Source organism: Pipistrellus kuhlii, unplaced genomic scaffold, assembly GCF_014108245.1.
Source record: "Pipistrellus kuhlii isolate mPipKuh1 unplaced genomic scaffold, mPipKuh1.p scaffold_m20_p_129, whole genome shotgun sequence".
Lineage (NCBI taxonomy): Eukaryota > Metazoa > Chordata > Mammalia > Chiroptera > Vespertilionidae > Pipistrellus > Pipistrellus kuhlii.
The window spans coordinates 266,516-293,771 of record NW_023425437.1 but is presented as its reverse complement, the minus strand read 5'-3'; the positions used below and the strand labels follow the sequence as shown (position 1 = coordinate 293,771).

The window sequence follows — 27,256 nt, the reverse complement described above, 5'->3', positions numbered from 1 at the left end:
AAGCTAAAAGATGCTAGCATGAGCAGGAACATGATTAAAGAAGTAGCTCCCACTTCAGTCTTTAATTTCTTCAGATGACTCCATGTCACCTCAGTCCCTTGCATAGCCTTCAGTTTTCTTCTCCCACTTTGCTGTTGTTTTTTGGGTGAAGGGACACAGGAGCCTCTCTGAGTCCATTGTGATGACGGACATAACACTCTGGTACCAGAATTGGCTGCATTAATCCTTCTTTCCTTTCATTTTGAACCCAGGGTTCGACCCCACAACACTCCGGGCCTGGCTGCTCCGGGCCTGGCCCCTTGAATTTTTAGCAAAGGCCAGCTTTCTAGTACTCTAATGTACCTACTTAAATAGTTTAAGTTTAGAAAATTTGGCTCTCAAAAGAAATTTCAATCATTGTACTGTTGATAATTGGCTCTGTTGACTAAGGAGTTTGCTGACCAATGCCCCAGGCCAAATAACTAGTGGAACCAGGAAATACACCTGGTTCAGTCTGGCTCTACCATATGATCATTCAGCACCTCAGATTGCTTCTTATGTGCTATTGTTTTTAATAAATACAACTACTTCATGACATTATACAGCCAGTCCTCAAATAATGTCGTTTCACTCACTCAATGTAGGTTTGTTATAACATTGATGAGTTGCTCTAGGAATTTACCTCCTGGTTCTACTAATTCATTTTATTAAAATTGGTTTTTTAAATGTCATTTCACTTAAGTCAGAACCTATCGAGGATGTTAAGTGAGAACTTACTATACTACCATCCTCATTCATAGATTAGGAATGCAAGGTTTAGACTAAAGAATCAAGGATTTTTCACCCAGAAAGTAGTACATTCGGGGCCTAAGCCCAGAAATCTGACTCTACTATATCATATTGCTTCCAAAATGTTATGCTAGTTATTAAGTGCCATCAAAATTTTGGGATATAATAGTGGTTTCTTTTTTGCATTTTCTAGGTGCCTTCTTGATACCTTATGCAATTATGCTAGCATTGGCTGGTTTACCATTGTTCTTCCTAGAGTGTTCACTGGGACAATTTGCTAGCTTAGGTCCAGTTTCAGTTTGGAATATTCTTCCATTGTTTCAAGGTTGGTATTAAAATGTGTTTCCTATTATACTTGTTGGTCTATTCATGCATATTGCTGTCCTCACTATGAGAAATAAAACTGTTTAAAATTTGGACAGTTAAAGACAAAGACCCATACATTTTTTTTCCTGCATATTTGCCACTGTAGAATTTAAAAATCAAATGTTAATTTTTATTTCTGTTTGTTTCAAGCTGCACATATGAATGGTAAGGAAGGATTAGAGAGGGTTGCAAGGGTGTCATTCTTTTCGTAATTTTAACATTTTTAATTCTCTTGGCACATGGTCCTACTGTGCATTCATTTTGTGGCTCTGGCATTTTTCTACTTCAGGTGGTTCTTTGCCTTCTTGCTTTTGCATATCTTTTACAATGCCTCACTCAGAAAAGTTGAAAGACAGGTCACAATTTTTGTGTGTGTGCTTTTAATAGAATAAAACACTGGTAAAGTTTTTAAAAAATACTTTTTTCTTGTTTTCAGAGAGGAAGGGAGAGGGAGAGAGAGATAGAAACCTCAGTGAGAAAGAATCATTGATTGGATGACTCCTGCATGCCCCCTACTGGGGGGGGGGGGATCAAACTCTCAACCCAGGCATGTGCCCTTGGCTGGAATCAAACCTGGGACCCTTCTGTCCACAATCTGACACTTTATCCACTGAGCCAAACCAGCTAGGGCTGGTGAAGATTTATTTTTTTTAATGCCTTGATTGTTATTTTGATATGTGCTAGCAGCTGAAAACTATTTATAAAAGCCTCAATGCTACATCAAAAATAAATTTATAGTTATGTGAACAGTATATATTGCTGGAATTAAAAAAAAAAAAACTTCAGAAGTTTAAATTCAGATTGTTCCTGAGTCATTGAATTTTCTTTACATGTACTGTAGAAATTAACTCATAGGCTTTATCTTTTACTTGTCAAAATGTTGGTTTATGGATGAAGATGTAAGTATTGGCCAGTGAGTCAATAGAATTTGAGCTTCGAATAGTTCTTCTTTTCTTTCTTTTTTATTTTTAAGAATAGTACCCTCTCTTACTAGACTTTATAGACTTCATAAAAATAGTGGACATAGATTTTTTTCCTTCTGTGAGTTTAATGGATTAGTACAGTCTTCTGCCCTTGATCTTAGAACTTTTTTCTAACCAAATAAAAAACTCTCAGAAAGCCAATCATCAAAATAATTTGATATTTGAGAAGAAAACTATTCAGACAATAGTACTGCCTCCCTACCCACCCAAAAAGAAAAAGTTATTTGAGATAGTCTTCTCATTTTGAAATAGATTTTGTGGAAATTGAGATGCAGTTTTTTATGAACTAGCAAAAGAAACTTCATTTGTTGATGTTTTTATTTTATTTTAATTGTTCTCTTTTTCAGGTGTGGGAATTACAATGGTCCTGATATCCATTTTTGTGACCATCTATTACAATGTCATAATTGCCTATAGTCTTTACTACATGTTTGCTTCTTTTCAAAGTGAATTACCATGGAAAAATTGTTCTTATTGGGCAGATCAATACTGTAGCAGATCACCTATCGGTAAAATTCATTTGTTCATTTAAAAAAAATATTGTTAACTCTGCTTTATTCTTTTATATTTTCTAAGAAGCTTAAAGGGTTAAATTACTTTCTAACCAATTTAGGAGAAGTTTTAAGTGAGCCTTAGGTTACTGATTAAAAACGGAATAAAAATGTATAACCTTAAAATTGTACACATGTATATTAATATTACATAATACATTATATGTATAACTGTGCATAAAATTATTTACCTGAATGCAATGTTAATATCTGAGGATAGTCAGTAGTAAGTCTAGATGGCTACTAGAAGAGTTCTTGCAGGCCTTAGCCATGGGCAGGAGAGAAAAAAGGTAATGGGAAAGTGATGAAGAGAGAAAAGCACTATCCATGGTCATTGTAGTATGTTTCAAGAGACAGTCAGTATTGCCCATGTCATATTGCTAATCTTTGGAATAAAGTAGCATTAATATTGTAGACTATTACCACTGAGATGGCCTTTGTATATCAGAGGATAAAATGGTAAAGACAATACTATTACTACTTAAGAACTTAAAGGTGTACTTTTCTATATAGGTTAAATAAATCCACAGACTAAAAGTCCCTTAGAGCACTAAATCCAAACTGAAATTATTGTTAACTTTATAGCTTTTATGACTATAAAGATAATCTTAGTTTAAAAGGGCAAATATTTTCATACTTACTCCTAGCTTAGTAGTAGAGAAGATTTAAGATGCAGAATGTGCATGTCTTATTCCATTTGGATGATTTTTAAACTATGTTCACCAAGTAACAACTTAGACTGTATTTAAATATTTTACCTTAAAACTTGTTTTCTAGGAAAACACTATTTTAAAACTAAGTACGTGTTTGTGTGTACATTCTATTTTTTTTAATAATTTTTAGTAACTCACTGCGATGTGAGTACACAACTAGGAACATTCATCCATGTGAATAAAAGCTGGGTAGACTTCAACAATTTTACCTGCATTAATGGAACTGAAGTTTATCAGCCAGGGCAGCTTCCCAGTGAACAATATTGGAAGTAAGTACCGTAGATGATCCACTTCTTACACATATGTTACTAAAATTTTTTATAAATAACAATGAAATATTAATCAGCTCTTTTCTTAACTCATGTAAGTAGAAAAAAAAGGGAAGCAGAACAAATTTTACTCCATTTGATTCATATATTTACCTATCCAGTGTGAGCAGTAGTAACCAGCAAATTTAGCTCATAGTTTACAAATTATCGTTTATAAATTACGTAAATGGGCAACATATTGTCAGTAATGATTTATTTAGCACTATTAACTATAGATTAGGGTGTTGTTTTGAAGAAAAAATATTCATATTTTAGACTATAATTAGCAAGTTTTTTATTTTTTTAAATTTAATAAATCTTTATTGTTTGGATTATTAGAATTGTTTCTCCCCCCACTCCATAGCTCCTTTCCACCCAGTCCCCACCCTACCCTCTGCCCTTTCTCCCCCCCCCCATCCTCATCCATAGTAATTAGCAAGTTTTAATGATAAACAGTTGTGTGATAAGTAATTTGTGGATAAAATTTCTATTTTAGGCTGCAATTCTTTATTATCCATTTTGCTTATAATGGTCACTATGTGATAGAAAAATATATTTTGAGTTATATTTACTTTTATTAATTTGAAATGTTCTCTTTTTATTTCCTTTACTATACATCTACCCTTTACCCTGACCTAACTTTTTTGACTATTGCTGTTATGCATTTTTCCTCATCTATATGTTAATACTCTTTTGTGACCTTTTTAAAATTTGGATCTTAAAATGTTCCCGAAGACTAAGCTAAGAATTAAAATCCTAGATCCATGTATGTTCCAACTGGAAATCATAGAATTTGTTAGATAGCCTTTGAAAAAATTATAAATAGTGGAACCATTTAGATTTGCTGATAAATATACAGTACAATGAATAAGATAACATTTAATGCAATTTTTAAATTATATATTTATTATTTTAACTTGAGACAAATATTATAATAAATAAAATGATACAATCTAATGTAAGGTTAATTTTTTTGCATAAAAGGAGTTTTGTAATATTAGGGCAAAATCATAGCTAAAGGAATCAGTAAATCTTTATTTAATTCTGGGGTTTGGAACTTTGGATTGGTTGCACTTACTAATAAGCCTAAGTCAAAGCCTGGATTTTCGTTGAACTATTTTTGTCCCTGCAATGTCAATAAAAGGTTCACATGATATTGATGTGTTAATAAAATACTCATGAAGCTTCCCACTGGATAAAATATATAACAAAAGTTAATGTATTAAGACAAGTGATTCTGTGTTTATAAAAGGGCTCATGTGTTTTCAGCAAAGTGGCACTCCGACGCTCAAGTGGAATGGATGAGACTGGAGAAATTGTGTGGTATTTAGCACTTTGTCTTCTTCTGGCTTGGCTCATAGTTGGTGCAGCACTACTTAAAGGAATCAAGTCTTCTGGAAAGGTAATTTGGAAAATGTATTAGTGATGGAGCTGTTTTCCAATATCATCCTAGTTCATTGATGAGCATTATCAAATGCATGTCTTTTTTATAATGTGTGAAAAGCTTTCAAAGTAGGCAGCCTAGTTCTAAAAAATGCATAAGATCACTACTATTATTAAAAATAAAACAAACCAAGCACAAACTAATACTAGTGTTGTGTAGTTACTCAAAACTTGGACCCTTCTAACTGATATAGTATTTTGAAAATTGCAAGTATATTTTTAAATTTTCTGTTCTATTATGTAAATATTCATCTTGAGTATATAAGCATGTCATATATTGAAATGTTTAGTTTCAAAGATCTAGATCCTTGTTCTATAGGGTAATTATGTCAGGATTCCCCTAATTAGAGGAAATAAAAAAACAACTATAATTATTCTCTTATATTTGCTAAAATTGACTCAGAATTCTCTCTCTCTCTCAGCAAAGAATCCTTTTATGAAAAACATTATATTTTCCCCTTCATTGTTTTATTTTTTAAACTTTCCGAAAGCATCATGGCAATTTCAGAGAACAATGTGAAATTTCTCTGTGAGAAGTTGTATAGCATCCATAAAAATAGATGTTTATGTGTTTGTAATTACTACAAAGAAATTTCCTTTAAAATGGAGAAGAATAACTGGATACTATTTTTGCATTCCTGGTACAATATCTAGCACATTCAGTTAATGTTAAATTGTGATGAGACAATCTGTTAGATAACAAAAATATTGTGAATATCACAAAGTCAGTGGAAACTTTACAAACTAATATTCTAATTACACACTTTTGAAATCATTGGTTCCTTTTTTTATGTTAATATGGAAAGAATCCATTAAAGGGCATTTACCAATACATTCATTTTTATTAGTCTCTGGATGACTTTGGGCATATTATTAAACATAGAATGTCCATGTTAATGAAAAGCCAGCCTCAAAGGCAACCTGCTTATCTGGAATCATGTGTTATCTAGGATACAAGCAGTGTGTGCTATCAAACTGTCTTAATGGTAGTTTTAAGGATAATAATGACAAAAGTGTCTTGTATTCAGTTTAATCAACTTCCAAAAATATATTTGTATTTATTTCAGAGAGGAAGGGAGCAGGAGAGAGAGACTGAAACATCAATGATGAGAGAGAATCATCCATCAATTGGCTGCTTCCTTCATGCCCGCTACTGGGGATCCAGCCTGAAATCCAGGCATGCACTCTGACAGGGAATTGAACCATGACCTTCTGGTTCATAGGTCCATGCTAAATTACTGAGCAGCGCCATCGAGGTCATTTTAATCAGCTTTAATGGGATTTGAACATTGACTAGGAAAGATATTTTCCTTCTCTTTGTGGAATGAGTATATACTAAACATTGCAGGGTTTTAAATAATTTCCCTCCCCATTTCAGTACAAAAATTTACCAAGAGGTGCCATTCAGACATTTATAAGAATACTAGAGCCTGGTGCATGAAATTTGTGCCCTGGGGGGTAGGTGTCCCTCAGCCCAGCCTGCACCTTCTCCAGTCTGGGACCCCTCAGGGGATGGTTTAGGACATCCCTCTCACAATCCAGGACTGCTGGCTCCCAACTGCTCACCTGCCTGCCTTTCTGATTGCCCCTAACTGCATCTGCTTGCCAGCCTGATCACCCTCTAACCACTCCACTGCCAGCTTGATTGATGCCTAACTGTTCCTCTGCTGGCCTAATTGCCCCCAACTGCCTTCCCCTGCAAGCCTGGCCCCCCAAACTGCCTTCCCCTGCAAGCCTGGTCACTCCCAACTGCCCTCCTCCCCTGCAGGCCTGGTCAACCCTAACTGCCCTCCCCTGCCAGCCTGGTTGCTCCCAACTGCTCTCCCCTGCCAGCCCAGTCACCCTGAACTGCCCTCCTCTACTGGCCTGATCACCCACAACTGCCCTTCCCTGCCAGCCATCTTGTGTCAGCCATCTTGTGACCACATGGGGGTAGCCATCTTTGACCCCATGCGAGTGGCCAAATTGTGTGAGGGTATGATGGTCAATTTGCATATTGCATTTTTTATTATATAGGATGTTTAGGAAAGCACTCCATTTGGATTCCAACTTATCACTGCTGATATATTGTGTATTTCCAACAAGAACCTAGGAAATACTGTTTCATATATTAGAGTGTTTGAAAAATGGACCATTTGAGAATGGTGAGAACAGGAAAAGGAAATTATTCCAACTTTGCTATTGGTATCATCAGACTTATTAATAACCTTATGAAATTTTTGATACTTATTTTGCTAAGCTTCACTTTCTAATGACTTTATTTCTATACAATTATATACTGTGATTTTTTAAAAAAAAGACATTAACTTTCTATTGTTTTTCTTGATAGGTGGTATATTTTACAGCTCTTTTCCCATATGTTGTCCTACTCATTCTGCTATTACGAGGTGCAACTCTGGAGGGTGCATCAAAGGGCATTTCATATTATATAGGAGCACAGTCAAATTTTACAAAACTTATGGAAGCTGAGGTAAGACAATTTGAATTTAAAATTATCTGAGAAGGTAAACCTTAAAAGCAAATATCAAAAAATCTTTGATTACAGATAAGAGTATCATAATATAGTAGCTTGCAAAAGATATACAGTTAAATTTATTAGTGTTTTTGTCCAGTAGGATGTCTGACTTAGCTAATGCTCTTTTATTGGGAGTGAGATGATCATTTTATTTATTTTTATTTTTTAAATTTTTAAATAAATCTTTATTGTTCATATTATTACAAACATTTCTTATTTTTCCCCCTCAATTGCTCCTCTCCACCAGGTTCCCACCCTACCCTCTGTCCTTTCTTCATCCTCCTATTGTCCTCATCCATAGCTGCACAGTTTATGTTCAGTCTCTTCCCACACCTCCATTCCCCTTTTCCCTGAGAATCATCAGTTCACTCCTCTTCCATACCTCTGATTCTATTATATTCACCAGTTAATATTGTTCATCAGACTTTTTAATTCCCTTGGTTTTTAGATTCACTTGTTGATAGTTACGTATTTGTTGTTCATAATTTTTATCTTTATCTTCTTCCTCTTCCTAAAGAACCTCTTCAGCAATTCATATAATTCTGGTTTGGCGGTGATGAACTCCTTTGGCTTTTTTTTATTAGTGAAGCTCTTTATTTGGCCTTCGATTCTGAGTGATAGCATTGCTGGGTAGAGTATTTTTGGCTGTAGGTTCTTACTATTCATCACCTTGAATATTTCTTGCCATTTCCGTCTGGCCTGCATGTTGAGAGCTTTTATCTCCTTCCAGCTAGGGAACGCCAGCCAGGCACTCAGCCACCCCCTCCTCTCCAGCTCAGTCCTCTCCCCACACATGCACAATGTCTCTGTACCTTAGGCTTTTACAGATCCTTTGATTTTCCTTCTGGTTTTCTCTTTCCTTCTAGTTGTAGAATTTCCAGTCAGTCAACTTTCCTGTAGTTCTGGATAATGTACATTTTGTATTTTAGTTGTATTTTTTGAAATTGTTGTGTGAGGCTGCAGTTAGGCATTTACCTATGCCGCCATCTTGGTTTCTCTTTCCAAAAAATGAGATTATCATTTTAGCAATAGGATTCTAAAAGTCCTTTTATTCATATAAATGATTCTATTTGACCACAAAGATTTGGAGCGTATTAATCTGACTAATATTATTTAAGAAATAATACACATTGTAAGACTATAGGTGTCATTGGTTGGTAGTGGTATCTCTGATGGCTCTGAGCAAAGTCAATAGAAAACCTTCTGGAAAAGATTCACCATTCTAAATACCATTAAGAACATTTGTCATTCATGAGGAAGTCAAAATATCAACATTAAAAATATATATCAACATTAACAGGAATTGACACTAGTTATTACTGATTATTTTGAGGAGTTCAAGACTTCAGTGGAGGGAGTAACTGCAGATGTGGTAGAAATATCAAGAGAACTAGAATTAGAAATGAATCCTAAAGACTGACTGAATTGCTGCAATCTCCTGGTAAAATTTAACAGATGAGGAGTTGCTTCTTATGAATAAACAAATAAAGATGTTTCTTGAGATGGAATCTACACCCGCTGAATATGAGGTGAAGGTTGTTGAAATGACAACATGATATATACAGTTGAATATTGCATTAACTTAGTTGATAAAGCAGCAGCAGGGTTTGGGAGGATTGGCTCCACTTTTGAAGGAAGTTCTACTGTGCGTAAAATGCCATCAAACAGCATCGCATGCTACAGAGAAATTGTTTATGAGAGGAAGAGTCAATCCATGCTGCAAGCTTCATTGTCTTATTTTGAAAAATTGCCACAGACACCCCAACCTTCAGCAGCCACCACCCTGAGCAGTCAGCAGCCATGAACATTGAAGAGAGACCCTCCACCTGCAAAACAATTTCTAATCACTAAAGGCTCAGATGATGGTTAGCAATAAAGTATTTTTTAAGAACCCCCCCAAGTTCATTTTTTAAATTATTATTAGCAATCTTCATTTTTTAGAACAGTTTTATTTTTTTTTCAAAAAAATGGAGCAGATCATATAAAGCGTTCTCATACTCCTATTATGATTATCTTACAATAGTATGGTACATGTTTTATAAGTAACTCTTCAGTGATTTAGCATGGCTCTGAACGTAAAATCCAGAGTCCTTGTAATGGTCTATAAAGTTCTGTATAACCAGTGCCTGCCCATCTCGCCAATGTCTTCTTGCTCATTTTGCCAGAGAGGCCTCCTTTCTCTTCCTCACACATACCAAAATTGTTCCTGCCTCTAAACCTTTGTACATTTATTCTCTTTGCCTGGGATGCTTTTTAGCAGCGAAGTATTTTAAATTAAGGTATATACATTGTTTTTAGATATAATTCCATTGCACACTTAATAGACTACAGTATAGTATAAACATAAAGCCTATATGAACTGGGAAAAAAATTCATTTGACTCACTTTATTGCAATATTCACTTTATTGTATTATTTGCTTTATTGTGGTAGTCTGGAACAGGTATACCTGTACTTACAATTTGGATATTTAATTATTTGCTATAGAAATTTTCTGGTAAGCATGTGCATGAAAATTCATCTTTTATCTTTTTGAAAATTAAGGTGTCTATCTCTGGTCTTTGTTTACCTTTCTTGTGCTTAAATAATTTTCACTCCATAATCAACCATAAGAGCCCTAAATTGGTTTAGACCTATGAAGTTTTATGATTCTAATCTTGAAAATTAATATACTTTGATGTGTTCATAGACCATCTGTTGATTTCTTTGTTTATTTTAGGCCTCTCATCTTTTAACATTGTTTGTTAATCTCTTCCCAACTCAAAGACCATGTTTCATGATGAATAAAAACAAAAAAATATGGAAGTTTAGATCCATTATCTTCTCTGTATTAGGTTATTAAACAACATAAACTGTTAATGCATTTTTGGAATGATAAGTGCTATATAAATATGACCACATGCTTATTTAAATGTTATTATATTATACTACAAGGACAAGCAAAAGTACATTTATAGTTGTAAGTACATATAACAGAGTTCATAAAGCCATTGTAACAATCATAACCTGCATGCCTTTTTCGTACAAACAACTGTGAACCTACTTTTGTCAATCCCTGTATGTTATTATAGATGCAACATTTTCCCTAAGATGTGGAACATTCATTTTTTTTCAACATCATAACTTTGATCATAGTCTGAAATTTCTTTTCCTATTCTTTAAGTGGCATTTATAAGACTCAGATCACTTGGGCTTTACAGTTCCTTGAAACTTTCCTGAACAATTTCTATGAATATTTTATATTGGTCTGTGTTTCTATGTCTGTATTATCTTTATTTTTTATTGTTGATACTATTACAGGTATCCTCATTTCCCCCCATCCTTTACTCTTCTACACCCAGTCCCCACCCCACCCCCTTTTCCTCTACACAGTCCTCTCTGTCAATGGGTTATGCATAAATGTTCTTTAGCTAATCCCTTCACCTCCTTTCATCCAGTCTGCCCTTTGCTCTTCCTTCTGGGGCAGCTTTAAAAGATAAGAACTAAACCTAATGCTCTTTGTGAAACATAAAATGTAATCCCCCCACCTCCACACTGAAGTACCTCCACTTCTTTTTCTTGGGGTTTGCTGGCAACTAGAATTTTTTTCTTAGATTTTTAAAATTTTCTCACTGGCCACATACTAGAGCATGGGATCATAAGTATATATTTTTCCTTATCTTTGAATATGTGATCTCTATTGAGATCTCTAGAAGAGTAGAGAATCATACGAATGTATAGTTAGAGGGGTCTTTAGTGATTATTTTACTAACTCATTTTACAGTGATAATATTGAGACCCAGAAAGATTCAGATTTAGTTAAGTTTAGACAGCCAGTTTCTGCATCTTGAATTAACATTTCCTACTCCCTAAACGTAATGATCCTATATATAGCTATGAGATTGGTAGGCATGGGCATTACAACTATGTTTGGGATTTTGCTTCCTTGTTCTTTACAACCTTAGGTAAACATTATTACTCACACCTGCCACACCATTTCCAGCTCCACCTAACTCACATATCTTACCTAATAAAGGAGAAATATGCAAAATAACCATCACTCCACTATGCCCACAGCCAGAGTGATTATGCAAGTTAACCCAACAAATATGGAGGATAATTTGCATATACAGGCAGAGAGTGAAGTGAAGCCTGCTATGAGGGGAAGGAGGGTAGCGGAGGGAGCTACTAGAATGGTGCCCCAGACAGAAGCGATGACTTGCTGGCTCCCGGGCAGCTGGGAGTGAAGAAAGGAAGGCCTATTCTTGCATGAACATTGTGCAACGGGCCTCTAGTGAATACATAATGTATCAACTAAAAGAAGCTGAGAGCAACATAAGCATGTTATTTATCTTTTAATATATACAACCACCTTAGAAAAAAGAGACTACTTCATAACATATTTTTTATTATATCTAAGTAAAATAACCATGTTCTATCTACTCATTTACTTCCTACTGGCTTCCTGAAAATATAAACAATTATAGTGTAATAATAATCTAACATCAAGCTATATATCATAAAGACCTAGGAATATTTATTTAACTGTCTAAAAGCTTTATTTCTATTGTAATTGGAAATAGATTATATACCTTTTAGGGAGAAAATTATTGTTTTTAACTTCATAAACGACAAGTATCAATTCATTATTTTTTCATAATAATAATAATAATAATAATAATAATAATAGCTACTATTGAGCATCTACTAATTGCTTTGCATTTGCCTCACATCATTCCTAGGATGCATAAAAATTGTTATTTTTGCCATTTCCATTTTATAGATGAAATAACAGGTTTAAAGATGTTAAATACATTGAAGTCAAAATAAAAGAGAATTATTGAATATAAACTTCATTATTTTGACTCCAGAGCTATAACTCCTAGTCATCATATTATATTGCCTGCTTTCACTGTTTTCAGATGAACTAAAAATTAATTTTGCCCAATACAGGATGTCCCAAAAATATATACCCACTTTAACAGCTGATAGCACAATTGAGGTTTCTTTCTTTTCAGATTTAACCCATTGGAATTAATAATGGGTTAAATGTGGGTATACATTTTTTGGGGACACCCTGTATATGCCAATTCTATTCTTTAAATCTGCACAATTAGATTTTTTTCCCCTTGGAGTAATGTTACAGCTACAGAGTTTCATTGTTAAATAGATTTATCTAGATTAGTTCTTAAGATTAATTACTGTCCCTTAGCAAAGACATAGGATGGGTAATTGTGAAATAATGGGTAGAATTAGATGAAGAATGGGGATGCTACTTAAAGTGATGAGACTAGCTATATGAGGCTCTAATCAAAACATGGAATGAGGGCCCTAGCCAGTTAGACTCAGTGAATAGAGCACTGGCCTGCAGATTGAGGGATCCCAGATTTGATACTCGTCAAGGGCATCTACCTTGGTTGCAGGCTTGATAACTGGCCCTGGTTGAGGCATGTGCAGGAGGCAACCAATTGATGTGTTTCTCTCACATTGATGTTTCTCTCTCTTTGCCTACACCCCTCCCATTCCACTTTCCCTAAAAATAAATGGAAAAGTACACAGATAATAATTTAATTAAAAAAAAAAGAAAAGAAAAATATCCTCAGGTGAGGACTAACAATAACAACAACAAAAAAACCCACATGGAATGAGAGAAAGGCATGATTTAAGGGCTATCTAAATGTATCATCATTGTTCAAAAATTGCCTAGTACTATCTTAGTTAAGAATTATATTTTTATTGTCCCCAAATTGATATGTAAGAATTCCAATACATTTCCAGCACAGTTTTTTGGTGGAACCTGAAAATTGATTTTTAAATTTATGTGAAAGAAGAAAAGGCAAAACAAAAAACAAAACAAGGTTTCTGAGGAAGTGAGGCACACTTGTCTTACCATATATGAAAATAATGCTATAGTTATTAAAATAGTATGGCATTAACATAGATATAGACATATAAACCAGTGGGAAAGATTAGTAGTCTCAGAAATATTAATGAATATATAGAACTTGATATTTGGCAGAGGTGGCAATGAAAGTCAATGGGGAAAATGATGAACTATTCATTTGTCCAACTGATGTGCAATTGATATAATTGATAACATCAATTATCTTTGGGACATTGATATTCCATTTGGATTAAAATGAATTGAGATTTCCAATTTAATATGCACAATATCAATTTCAGGTGAACTTTAAAGATTATTACTTTTAAGAGTTATTTTTTAAGTTAGAGAAATAAAACACAATACAAACAGGCAAGGATGAACAATCTTAGCTATATTAAAAACAACAACAAAATCTTTGTTTCATTTAAGAACACAATGTTAAGAGGTGAAAAAATAAACCAGAGTATCAGAGAAAAATTTAACATATATAATAGACAAAGGTTAGAATTCAAATTATATTATATATTTGTAGAGATCCAATAATGCAAATAAGACACAAAAATGGCAAATACATGAACAGGAATTTCACAGAAAAAAACAACAACTCTGACACATGTGTCAAACACAAGGCCCGCGGGCCAAATCCATCCCGCCAGGCCTTGCAATGTGGCCCGCACCGCGCTGTCATCACTGCACTCCGCTGCGTTTCCATCACAATGACAGTTTATGACTGTTCAGTAAACCATTCGGCCCGCGATTTAGGCTGGATTTTAGATTTTGGCCCCTTCTCTGATTGAGTTCGACACCCCTACGAGTGTAGCAGAACACATAAAAACATGACAAAACATATGTCATTACAGCAATCAACTTTCACTTCACAGTCACTAGATTAGACTGTATTAAAATTTTTTTACCAATGTTATAAATAATGTACAGGAATGGGTACAACCACTTTGAAGGATAATTTGGCAATATTTAGGAAAGGGAAGATCCATATACCCTATGACCGTGGTGGGCAAACTGCAGTTCATGAGCCACATGTGGCTCTTTGGCCCCTTGAGTGTGGCTCTTCCACAAAATATCACAGTCTAGGCGAGTCTATTTTGAAGAAGTAGCATTAGAAGAAGGTTAAGTTTAAAAAATTTGTCTTTCAAAAGAAATTTCAATCATACTGTTGATATTTGGCTCTGTTGACTAATGAGTTTGCTGATCACTGCCTTATGACATCACAGTTCCAAAACTAGGTATGAGGACATACACAAGAATATTCATAGCTACATTGTTTCTAATAGCAAAATACTGAAGAAACTGAATGTCCATCAGCAGGATAAAGGATAAATTGTGGCATACACAGTGGGCAATATAGCAATAAAAATGTTCAAAAATATACATATATATATTATATTATATTATATATATAACTGAACCATATAAATTTGCTTATATTCACTCATTTTTGACTTACAAAATTGAAATACCTTTTGGTTCAAATTGATAAGGGATAAATTTTATATAATACTGACTGTAAAAGGAACTTGTATAAGTTAATATGTATTACAAAAACTTTTCTATAAACTCAAAAACATGCAAAGCTAAATGCCATTGTGTTTACGTTTACATATTTATGTAGTAAAAATACAAAGAAAAACAAAAACATGATAAACACAAATCAGGATAGAAGTTACCACTGGAGGTTGGAAGGGTGATAGGATTAAGAAGGGGGAAACTGGGTCTTCAAAAGACCACTAACATTTTATTTAGTGATCTGAGTAGTGGGTACTTGGATGTTGATTTCATTATATTCATTCTTTTGTATATATAAAATATTTTATGCAAATTAAAATGAAGAGTGTATGTTTTAAAATATCAACTTATTTTCTCATAGGTTTGGAAAGATGCTGCTACACAGATATTTTACTCCCTTTCAGTGGCTTGGGGTGGCTTAGTTGCTCTATCATCTTACAACAAGTTCAATAACAACTGCTTCTCAGATGCCATTGTGGTATGTTTGACAAACTGCCTCACTAGTGTGTTTGCTGGATTTGCTATTTTTTCTATATTGGGACACATGGCTCACATCTCTGGACAGGAAGTTTCTCAAGTTGTAAAATCAGGTATGGAATGCTATATATTATTAATTTTTATTAACTCAATGTAGCTCATTTAAGTAATACCAATATATTTTAGAGCAATTTACTTAAAGCACTCAAGATTTAGGGTATTGCATTTCTTTCTCATTTCATCTTATATATTATACTTTGGCTTTAAGGATGAAATAATTATTAGATGATTTGAGAAAATAAGACTATACTAGGAAACAATTTAAGATTTTTTTCCTGAATTTTATTTAGTTTTTAATATGAATTATATCCTGCATAATTATAAATATTAGAAATCATAATAAGCACTTTACTGAATTGTGTTTATTTGTGTATGCATATATAAAAGCAAGGATGTGTGTGTGTGTGTGTGTGTGTGTGTGTGTGTGTGTTTACAGTATTGGTCTGCATTTTAAAAACACATTAATATCATATAGATAGAAACCCAAGTGACTTTGCCCATCTGTGTCCAGCCTGAACATCATTTGGTTAATTGATTCTTTTAAAATTTCTAGGGTAAGATAATTTAAGTTTCTGGAGTTTAAGAAAGATATTATTCTTCATCAATTTAAAAAAAAAGTCAAACTCAATGAAATAATTAAGATTTTTAATGTGAGAAATGTACCATTTATAAAATTGATCTCTTTAGCTTAATTCACATCATGGGTTCAGATCATAACCAAGTCAAATATTTTTAAAAGTGAAAGTGAAATAGTTGCTAAAAATATATTTCATAGATTGTGTTACCAAATTAAAATGAGGTTTTTCTAGTACTTTATTTTGAAAATGTCCAAATATGGGAATTTTCTTGGCAACTAATTTAAATTAAAATGTTATGCATTTTTCTTAGGTTTTGATTTGGCATTCATTGCTTATCCAGAAGCTCTAGCCCAGCTCCCAGGTGGACCATTCTGGTCCATATTATTTTTCTTCATGCTTTTGACTTTGGGTCTCGACTCTCAGTTTGCTTCTATCGGTAAGTAATACTCCCACTGTTAGCCTATCTATTTTGTATTGTACTTATGTTTCTTCTACTAAAATTATTCTTTTCTTAACCCTTGTTGCCCCCCTAGTTTTTCTCTCAGAAAAATCTTTCTGAAAATATTTTTAACTTAAATTAAAAGTATTCATGAATCAAAACACCCAAAAGGAACAAACATTAATGTTATATTTGCTTCAGATGTTTTAAAAATAAACTGTTAAAGATGAATTTGAAGTGCCCCATGTTCCTCTCTCTGATACAATTCACATTTCTTCCTTCCCTGGAATAAATGTCACCATGAATATTGTGACATATACAATCCATGTTTGTATTCATTTTATATGTATCCATAAATAACAAAATTTTAAATGTTCACATAAATGTGAAGTTTCATTCCATACATATTCTGACAGTTGTATTTTACATATATTATCAACCCATGTTGATGCATAGACATATGGAACTATTATAGCTAATTATTTCCAATTTTTAAAACTCACACAAACTACTGCAATGGTTATTTTTGCACATGGCTCTATGTATAGATAAGTATTTTCCTTAGAGTATACATCAAGAAATTCTGAGTTTTTATTATATAGTCCTCTTATATAAAACATTTTAATAGTTTACTGTCTATGGGGCAAAGTCCAGCATCCTTTAATTAACTTTCAAAACCCTCAAAAATTTCAAATATATTGCTTAATTCTTTTACTCAAGCACCCTTCTACTTTTAGCCAGTACTCTTTTTAATGAACTCTTTCTTTCTTTCTTTCTTCTTTCTTTCTTTCTTTCTTTCTTTCTTTCTTTCTTTCTTTTTCTTTCTTTCTTGTCTTTCTTCTTTCTTTCTTTCTCTCTCTCTCTCTCTCTCTCTCTCTCTCTCTCTCCTCTCTCTCTCTCTCTCCCTCCCCCCTCCCTCCCTCCCTCCCTCCCTCTCTCCTTCCCTCCTCCTTCCCTCCCTCCCTTCCTTCCTTCCTTCCTTCATTTCTTTTCTCTTTTTTTTTTTGTAACTCAACAAGAACTTTCTGAGCAATCGTTTGTGTTAGGCTGTCTTCTGAGCTTTGAGAAAATGGCAGTGATTGGAGCAGAAAAAGCGTCCTGTTCTCATGGAGCTTCCATTCCTATTGGGGAGGCAACACAAAATCCAAACAAATATTCCACACAATTTTTGTTCATTTAAAAAAGTTAGGATATTCTGATTTGTCTAGACAATCTTGACTCTGCAGAGTCCAGGGTTCTTCACTGGCCTGGGCAAAGAGAAGCACAGAGATAAATGGGCCAGAGGGCCAAGCCTCAAAGCTTTGAACTATTTGGATTCTTGTCCAGCACTCTTTCCATTTAGCACAAATTAAAAGACAGTCTGATCTGCCTGTGTTCTTTTGGCATAAGAGTGATGTCAATCCAGAGAGTGACCTGGCTCATTGCTTTTGACCAGAGCCCAGGCTTTTCCCCTCTTAGTGTGGGTACAGAATTTAGTGTGGGTGCTGCTTGTCAGTATTTGCAGGTGCTGACCATGCCCATACCACATGCACAGCCAGCTTCTTCTTCCCAGCTTTACCAGCTGGTTTCCAGGGACCTGATCACACTGGCTTCCGCCAGCCTTTGTGTGACCATTACCTGATTACTGGCACTTAAAAATTAGTTCTAAAATGCCTGAGTCCAGTCAACACATTTCAATCTATTTTTAGAATGACATCTTCCTTCTTTGGCTTCCTGAGAACCTTCTCTTTTGATTCCTTACTCCTTAATGCCTTACTACTTCCTTCCTTCTTCATTCCTTCCTTCCTTCCTTACTTCCTCTCCTCCCTCCCTCCCTCCCTCCCTCCCTCCTCCCTCCCTCCCTCCCTCCCTCTTTCTTTCTTTCTTTCTTTCTTTCTTTCTTTCTTTCTTTCTTTCTTTCTTTCTTTCTTTCTTTCTTTCTTTCTTTCTTTCTTTCTTTCGTCTTCTCTCCTTCTTTTCAATATATTTTTATTGAATTCAGAGATGAAGGGAGAGAGAGAGATAGAAACATCAACAGTGAGAGAGAATCATCAATCAGCTGCCTCCTACACGCCCCACATTGGGGATCAAACCCGCAACCCAGACATGTGCCTTTGACTGGAATCAAACCCAGGACCCTTCAGTCCTCAGGCTGATACTCTATCCACTGAGCCAATCTGGCTAGGACTTCTTTTCTGTTTCTAAAATGTTTCCATTCTCAGTTCAGGCAGAGGTCTCACCTGGGAGTGCAAAACTTGTATATACACAAATATGACAAATATTAAAAAATCTTTTTTGGGCCTAGCCAGTGTAGCTCAGTGGTTGAACATTGGCCTGTGAAACAAGAGGTCACAATTTGGTTCCTGATCAGGGCACATGCCATGTTTTGAGCTTGATCCTAGCAGAGGGCATGCAGGAGGCAGCCAATCAATGTAGATGTTTCCCTCTCATCAATGTTTCCATCTCTTTCTCTCCCTTCCTCTCTCTAAATCAACAAAAACATATCTTTTTAAAAAATATCTTTTGTTGTTATTTTGTTAATCCTCACCCAATGATATTTTTTTCATTGATTTTTAGAGAGTGGAAGAGAGAAAGGGAGGGAGGAAGAGAGAAAGAGACACACAGAGAAAAACATAAATGTGAGAGAGACATACTGATTGGTTACCTGCCAAATGCACCTGGATCTGAGCTCGGTTTTGAATCTGCAACCCAGATACGTGCCCTTGCCTGGGAGTCAAACTCAAGATCCTTCAGTTCCAGGCCGATGATCTAACCATCGGCAAGGGCAGGTTTTTATACCAATCATGAAGGTAACACAAGCTTATAACAGGAACATTAGAAAGTGTAGAACAAATAATTTACATTTTAATATATTATTTTCCTTTTTAATATGTTCTCATGTTCACAAGTTTGTTTTTACTGGTTAAACATATTACTCATACATGGAAGACAAAATTCAAAAAATAAAATCTCATTGTTCCCCTGCCATCTAGTTCCTCTCCCAAAAGCAAATACTGTTCATAGTATTCTCTTATGCTCCTTTTTATTTCTATAAAATATATAGTAATGTCCTACTTTCTTTTCTGATTTTAGTAATTTGATTTTTCTCACTTTATATCTTAGTCAATCTAATCAAAGATTTGTCACTTTTTATTTTTTTATTTAATAAATTTTTATTGCTTAGATTATTACAATTGTTTCTCTTCCTCTCCCATAGCTCCCCTCCATCCAGTTCTCACTCCACCCTCTGTCCTTACCTCCCCCCTACACTGTCCTCATCCATAGGTGTATGATTTTTGTCCAGTCTCTTCCCGTACCCCCACACAGACACCCCTTTGCCCCTGAGAATTATCAATCCCCTCCCATTCTATGCCCCTGATTCTATTAGATTCACCAGTTTATTCTGTTCCTCAGATTTTTAATTCACTTGATTTTTAGATTCACTTGTTGATAGCTATGTATTTGTTGTTCATAGTTTTTATCTTTACTTTTTTCTTTTTCTTTCTCTTCTTAAAGAACACCTTTTAGCATTTCATATAGTGCTGGACTGGTGGTAATGAACTTCTTTAGCTTTTTCTTATCTGTAAAGCTCTTTATCTGACCTTCAATTCTGAATGATAACTTTGCTGGGTAGAGTAATCTTGGTTGTAGGTTCTGACTATTCATCACTTTGAATATTTCTTGCCACTCCTGTCTGGCCTGCATAGTTTCTGTTGAAAAATCAGCTGACTTTCATATGGGTGCTCCCTTGTAGGTAATTAACTGGTTTTCTTTCGCTGCTTTTAATATTCTTTGTCTTTTGCCCTTGGCATTTTAATTATGATGTGTGTCGGTTGGTCCTCTTTGGATTCCTTTTGTTTGGAGTTCTGTGTGCTTCCTGGACTTGTAAGTCTATTTCTTTCACCAGATAAGGGAAGTTCTCTGTTATTATTTCTTCAAATGGGTTTCAGTATCTTGCTCTCTCTCTTCTTCTGGCAACCCAATAATTCTGATGTTGGTATACTTGAAGTTGTTCTTACACCATCTTCAACTTTTTGGATTCTTTTTTCTTTTCAGGTTGAGTGTTTGTTGCTTCTTTGTATTTCGAATCTTTGACTCGATTCTTCCATTCCTCTAGTCTGCTGTTGGGTCTCTGTATAATATTCTTTATTTCAGTCAGTGTATGTTTAATTTCTACCCAGTTGTTTGTTTTCCTCCATTTCTTTCATTTGTGATCTGTTTCCTTGTCTCCTCATTTTTTCTGCCTCCCTGAGTTGGTAGGGTGGCTTTGTTTGCTAGGTGTCCAATGGGTAGGCCTCCTAGTTACCTGAGGTGGACACTCTTGGTGCACTCCTTTGTGGGCTGTGTGTACAGCCTTATTGTAGTTAAGTCTTGATTGCTATTGGTACACTGGGAGGAAGTGACCTCCAGGACAATTGGCTGTGGGGATCTGCTGTGTCTATAATGAAAGAATTGCTGTGCTGGAGACACACTTATTGGGCAGGATTTGTTTTAGTGGGGCTTTGGTGCTCACTGAGTCTGCCTCTTGAATGTGTCCCTTGTGAGAGTAATTGAAATCTGGTGTCATCTCACAAAGACTACTAGATACACTAGCTTCTGGATCTCCAATGGGGTGCAGGTCAGCTACTGTCTGAGGCCACCCAGCAAGAGCTACAGCAAGAACTACAGTTTTCTCCTTTTTGCTTGGGGTTTGGAGGTTTTGGAGCTGTCTGAGTGGAGTTGCAGTTTGTTTGGTTAAGCTACAATAGGGCAGGCCATTTATATGCAAAAGCTGCTTTGTGGAGCTTGGGAGGGTTTGTAGATTGTGCAGAGTGAAGTCTCAGGGAGTCATTAGACTAGGGCATGGCAAGCAGCAGTGGCTGCCTGTCAGCCTTCTCTGTGTTTCCATGTTTCCAAGTCCCTGCTTCCTGAATTGCAGTAAACAATGATTGCTGGGCTCACCTCTTAAAAAAAGTCACCCAAACTTTCCAACCCGATGGCAGACAATGCAGCTCTCCCCGAGTTTGGGTCCCAGCATCTCCCCAGAAACTGGATTTCAGTGTAATCCGGAGTTTGTCTTCCTTTGAGTTAAAAAAAAAAGAAAAGCAGACACCCAGTCGCCTGCCACCAGCCCTATTCCTACACCTCTGTACCTTAGCTTTTCAGTGCTTGTGCCTGTTTCAATGCTCTTTTGTCTTTCCTTCTAGTTGTAGAACTTCCACTCAGCCAGCTTTCCCATTGTTCTGGGTGATAGACGTTTTGCCTTTTAGATGTAGTTTTGAAATTGTTGTGCAAGGCAACTGTTTAAGTTTCTCCTTGGTTTCTCCTCCTTTTTCTTTTTAAAAGGTTTTAATTTCTTAATATACTGATATCAAGTTTTAATTCTTCTATATGATTTTTAGATTATTATAATTATTTGTATAAAATAATCAATGATTTGGTTTGGTGGCTTATGGGAATACATTTATTTCTTAACCTGGAAAGCCTTTCTGTATCCATGTTATTTATTGAAATACTGGTATTCACCTTTAGACTTCTTCCTTCCCTATAACCCTTTCAAACTACTTCATCCCCCAGGGACCTGTTAATTTAAGTTGCTACCAATGAAAAAACCTTATAAAACAGACTACATAGGACAATGGAACTGCCTTTGATTTTTATCAGAACCAAAAAGTGGTGACAGCCAAGAGAAAGGATCTTACAGGTTTTTAAAAGCTATGATTAAGGCTAGACTGTTTTCTCAATATATATTTGTAAATTTCATGAATAGAAGTTGAATTATGTGATTGGCAAATGAGTTGACAATATAACATGCCATTTTTTCCCCTACTGAAGAAACAATTACAACAACAATTCAAGATTTATTTCCCAAAGTGATGAAGAAAATGAGAATTCCCATAACTTTGGGTTGCTGCCTGGTTTTGTTTCTCCTTGGTCTCGTCTGTGTAACTCAGGTATATTATAGATTTTTTTCCATAGACAAAATATTACTAGGAACATACTTTATAATCTCAATGAGAAAACCATGGTTTAAGAGAATGTTTAATGACAAGTCCAAGTCTGACTTGGATCAAAGTTTTCTGAATTTTAGCCCAGATTGTTTGCCATTATAGCACAATTTCTATAAGTATATTTTGCAGAGGGGCAGGAGGCCCACTAATGAACAATTTCCCCAATTACAATAAAGTTAGAGACTTTAAACATACACTATATTTCTTGGCCACTACTACAGAATGCACAGATACTGCATACATTTTAATAATTATTCTAAATGCTTTTTTCCAAGTGACTTCTTGTAAAAAAAAAAAAAGGACATAATTTTTGAGATTTAAATCCACATTTGTGTTCACATTTGAAAATATTCCTTTTCACATTTTTGGCAGAGGTGAAATCAAGGAGCATATGCTAAAATAAAATGAATAAATTCAATTTGAATGCTTAATAAATCATAAAAATAATTATAACTATACTCTGAAAATTAATTTTTTGATAGGCTGGAATTTACTGGGTTAATCTGATTGACCACTTCTGTGCTGGATGGGGCATTTTGATTGCAGCTATACTGGAAATAGTAGGAATCATCTGGATTTATGGTAAGTGGTGACTCTTATAATTATCTACTCTTTTTATTAAAGTAATTTAGTTTGATTCTTTTTCATTATGTGTACTATAATAGTAAAGTATAATATAATTGGTCAAATATAAATAAAATGTAAATGTGTATCCTTCATTGCTGTAGTATAGAAAAATGTTTAGACAAAATTTGAGGCCACAATAATTAATGGAGGAAAATATAAGCAAGGACTAAATATACTCTGTTGGTTGTTTTCTTAGGAGGGAACAGATTCATTGAAGACATAGAAATGATGATTGGAGCAAAAAGGTGGATATTCTGGCTATGGTGGAGAGCTTGCTGGTTTGTCATTACACCTATTCTTTTGATTGTAAGTATTAATAGTCTATGAATTTAGTGTAAATAATATATATGTAAACATATCTGAGATAAAATTGAAGAATAACTCACATTGAAGACAAAAAGGCAAATGTCATAAATTAATGATTTTTCAACTTTTGCTTTATGACTGGTACCTCCGAGTTGCCTAAATTAAAATGTCTTTGCAGTATTATTTTGAGTGCATAGGTTTTATTGATTTTAGAGAGGAAGTAAGAGATAGAGAGAGGGGGAAACATTAATGTGAAAGAGAAACATGGATTGGTTGCCTCTTGTACACACCCTGACCCAGGTCAAATTGTAAACCTTGGTAGGTGCCCTAACTGGGAATCAAAGTCACAACCTTTTGGTGTACAGGATAATGCTCCAACCGACGGAGTCACCAGGTCAAGGTGACAACTGAGTTTACTTATGAATGCAAAGGTATTAACTATTAAATGACATACATCATCAGCCATTTGTATAAGGTTATGCATATTAGACTCCACTACCCCTCCTTTATTCTCTTTTAGCTATGTAAAATTATGGTAATTATAAAATATATTTAAATTTCTGTAATTAAATTAATCTATTAAATTGTAAAATGAAATTTGAATATCTACTTTAAAAAGATTCTTGTGTTCTAAATACATTTAAACTAAATTTAGAGGAACTACTAGGTGATTTTTGGTTTTAATTTGTTTTACAGATTTCTAAATATGTAATTAGTTTTAATGCTGCAACATGTTTTTTAAAGACATTTTTTTAAAATGCGGCCTTAACATGCTTTAAGATTCAGATTTCAATGTTTTAATAAACACATTTTTTGCTTGTTTTTTTCTCAAGAGGCTGGAAGTGATGTGTGCTTTGGTAAACATGTATGTATATTAGTAAGTGAATGTGTGTGAGTTTGGGTATGGAGTAAGGGATGCTCTGTGCAATTAATAGAAATAATTGCTAAGTAAGAATCAAAGCATGTTCACTAAAGTATATTTTGCATTCTCATTAAATTAATTTATATGCTTGCTAGCTAATGGCTTAGAATAAAATCATGCTATTATAAACAAAAGTTATAAGTTCAATAACAGAATATCTCAGTTATTATTTTACTTACAGTATGCTATATTTTATGGGAAAGTTTTTTATTGAAATACATGTTGGACAAGTATTTGTATTTTTTATAAATAGATGGACATGCTAATTTTGAAAGAATCTATTAAAAGCCAAATATAAGTCATTTAGATTGGTCCACTTAGAATTGTTATCTTTTGACTAGTTATCTGATTATCTTAGTTGATTGAATGCATTTTCATTGTAATTTCTTTTGATAAATTATTTCTAATAGATGGAATAAAATTTCTAATAATTAGTGCAATTGAAATCATTAGTGCAATAAAGTCTGATCTTTTGCACTGTACTTTCATATGTTAACTTTCACAGGCAATTTTTATCTGGTCACTGGTGAAATTTAATAAACCAACTTATGGTGGAATTCCAGACTGGGGAGTTGCTATAGGCTGGTGTTTGATTATTTTCTGCATTATTTGGATTCCAATTATGGCTATTATAAAAATAATTCAAGCTAAAGGAAACATCATTCAAGTAAGCACATTAAATTATTTGTTCACTACCCCAAATCTAGTGTCTTTCCATCACCATTTGTCCCCCTTTTATCCCTTTTCCCCCCTTTTACCCTTTCTTACTTTTCCCCACCTCCTTTCATTCTGATAATCATCATACTGTTGTTTATTAGTTGTTTTTTTTTTGGTGGGGTGTTGTTTAATTTTTTCACTCTTTTCACCCAGTACCCCAACCCTCTCCCTCTGATAGCTGCCAGTCTGTTCTCTTTATCTATAAGTCTGTTTTTATTTTATTAGTTTACATACAGATGATATATTATAGAATTGTACCCCTGAAAGCTGTGTAATTTTATTAACCAATGTCACCCCAATAAATTCAATTAAAAATTAATATTATTTCTACTTCATATAAAGCACTATGATCAAACTAAAGATTAACTTACCAAAATGTTGGTAATATGAGCTTATGACTGTGAGATCAAATTAATCACTCTTCCCTTTAGGCTACTTCTGCATCTGAGACAAACATCCATTATTAGGTGCATAGCACTGTATTACACTATACGTATATTTGTGTGTCTCCTTGTACTAGACTATAAGGTCCATTAAGAAGTCTTATCTTGCTTGTTGCTGTAGCCTCGGGTGGTATTAGAGTGCTTAGCACATATGTTATCATATCTATACTTTTTTTGTGTTATATCTATAATCTTCACTTGAAAAACCTGGTCTGAAAGAAAAAAAACCCGCTCTGTTTATATTTTATATCCTAATAGAATGTTTAGACTGGGAAAATCCTTATAAATTATCTTGATCCAAAACTAGGTCGTGAGTCATCCCTCTTTCTTGGAGGCCTAGAGGGATGGAGTTGATTATGACACATCATTAGGGCATAGGGCAATAATAAGGTAAGCTCAGTAATCAGACTATATATATATATATATATATATATATATATATATTTCAGAGAGGAAGAAACAGAGACAGAAAGAGATAGAAACATCAGTGATGAGAGATAATAATTATTCGCTCCCTCTTGCATGCCCTCCACTGGGATCGAATGTAACCTCCTGGTTCATAGGTTGACACTCAACCACTGAGCCTTACCAGCTGGGCTCAGTAGTTAGATTTAAAATAAATGCCTAACCCCATTCAAGAATGGATCTAGATTGCTTTATCATGAAACTACCTTTCTTTGGTTCTTGAAACTTCTCAGGTATACACTGGTTTATATCCTCACCAGTCACCCTAAGGCTAGGGCAAAGAAATTTAACATTCTAAAAAAGTGTACATTGATATTTATCTACAGATTGTAGCACTTAAGTTCTAAGACAGCTTTTTCCCCCTCCTTATTTCAGCGTATTGTAAGCTGCTGTAGACCAGCTTCTAACTGGGGTCCATACCTGGAACGACACCGTGGGGAGAGATATAAAGACATGGTGGATCCTAAGAAAGAGATTGACCATGAAATACCTACTGTCAGTAGCAGTGTAAAACCAGAATAACTTCTAAATTAAAAAAAATATGTGCATGTGTAATGTGATTATTTTAGAGAAAATTTTTATTTATTTGTATGTTAATTGAATAAAATGTATATATTATGTTCATAATAGTATAACAGTTATTTTTTCTCACTTAAGCAGGAATGCAATATAAAAATGTGAATCTAGTAATGTTTAGCAATGTGCCTATTATATATATTTTTAAATGATCCATCCGTATTAACACACACATAGCTGTCTCTAATTCATAATAACGTTTTTGTACATATTACCATAACATATTGAAGGCTTTAATTTGAGAAGGTTATTTAGAAAATAGTTATATTTTCTATTGTACAAGTTTTATAATATTAGTTGTTTATATTTTCTTGTTATACAATATTTTATTCCCCATAATGCTGGGGAAAATAAATCAGTGTATTTAAAGTATTAAAACTGAAGGCCTCACTTAATTAGAAATGCTATAGATATATGGAATAAATGGACTATATATATAACATGTGGATATAGTTTAATACTTTTGATCCAAATATGTCTAAAAACTTTAGGTATTAATGGCTAATGTTTTCTATGTGAATTTAGTAGTTATGTCCTTTATTTACAAACTAGAGGCCTGCTACACAAAACTCCTGCACTGGAGGGATATCCCTTAGCCCAGCCTGCACCATCTCTAATCTGGAACCTCTTAGGGGATGTCAGAC

The 27,256-nt window shown here is 34.4% G+C and overlaps 1 protein-coding gene across 4 annotated transcripts in view; it reads left to right on the top strand.

The window, feature by feature from the left end:
* Positions 1–26,832, top strand: part of SLC6A14 (solute carrier family 6 member 14) — a 32,224-nt gene extending 5,392 nt beyond the window's left edge. The window contains exons 3-14 of one of the 4 annotated variants that reach the window (XM_036434618.2): positions 962–1,093; positions 2,465–2,626; positions 3,512–3,650; positions 4,959–5,091; positions 7,462–7,602; positions 15,395–15,623; positions 16,459–16,584; positions 22,381–22,499; positions 23,039–23,138; positions 23,380–23,489; positions 24,917–25,078; positions 26,412–26,832. In XM_036434618.2, the coding sequence (XP_036290511.1) occupies positions 962–1,093; positions 2,465–2,626; positions 3,512–3,650; positions 4,959–5,091; positions 7,462–7,602; positions 15,395–15,623; positions 16,459–16,584; positions 22,381–22,499; positions 23,039–23,138; positions 23,380–23,489; positions 24,917–25,078; positions 26,412–26,558 (1,700 nt within the window). In that variant the 3' untranslated portion in view covers positions 26,559–26,832. The remainder of the gene's footprint in view (positions 1–961; positions 1,094–2,464; positions 2,627–3,511; positions 3,651–4,958; positions 5,092–7,461; positions 7,603–15,394; positions 15,624–16,458; positions 16,585–22,380; positions 22,500–23,038; positions 23,139–23,379; positions 23,490–24,916; positions 25,079–26,411) is intronic. The other 3 variants (XM_036434622.2, XM_036434621.2, XM_036434619.2) reach the window with 3 other exon arrangements.
* Positions 26,833–27,256: the final 424 nt, after the last annotated feature.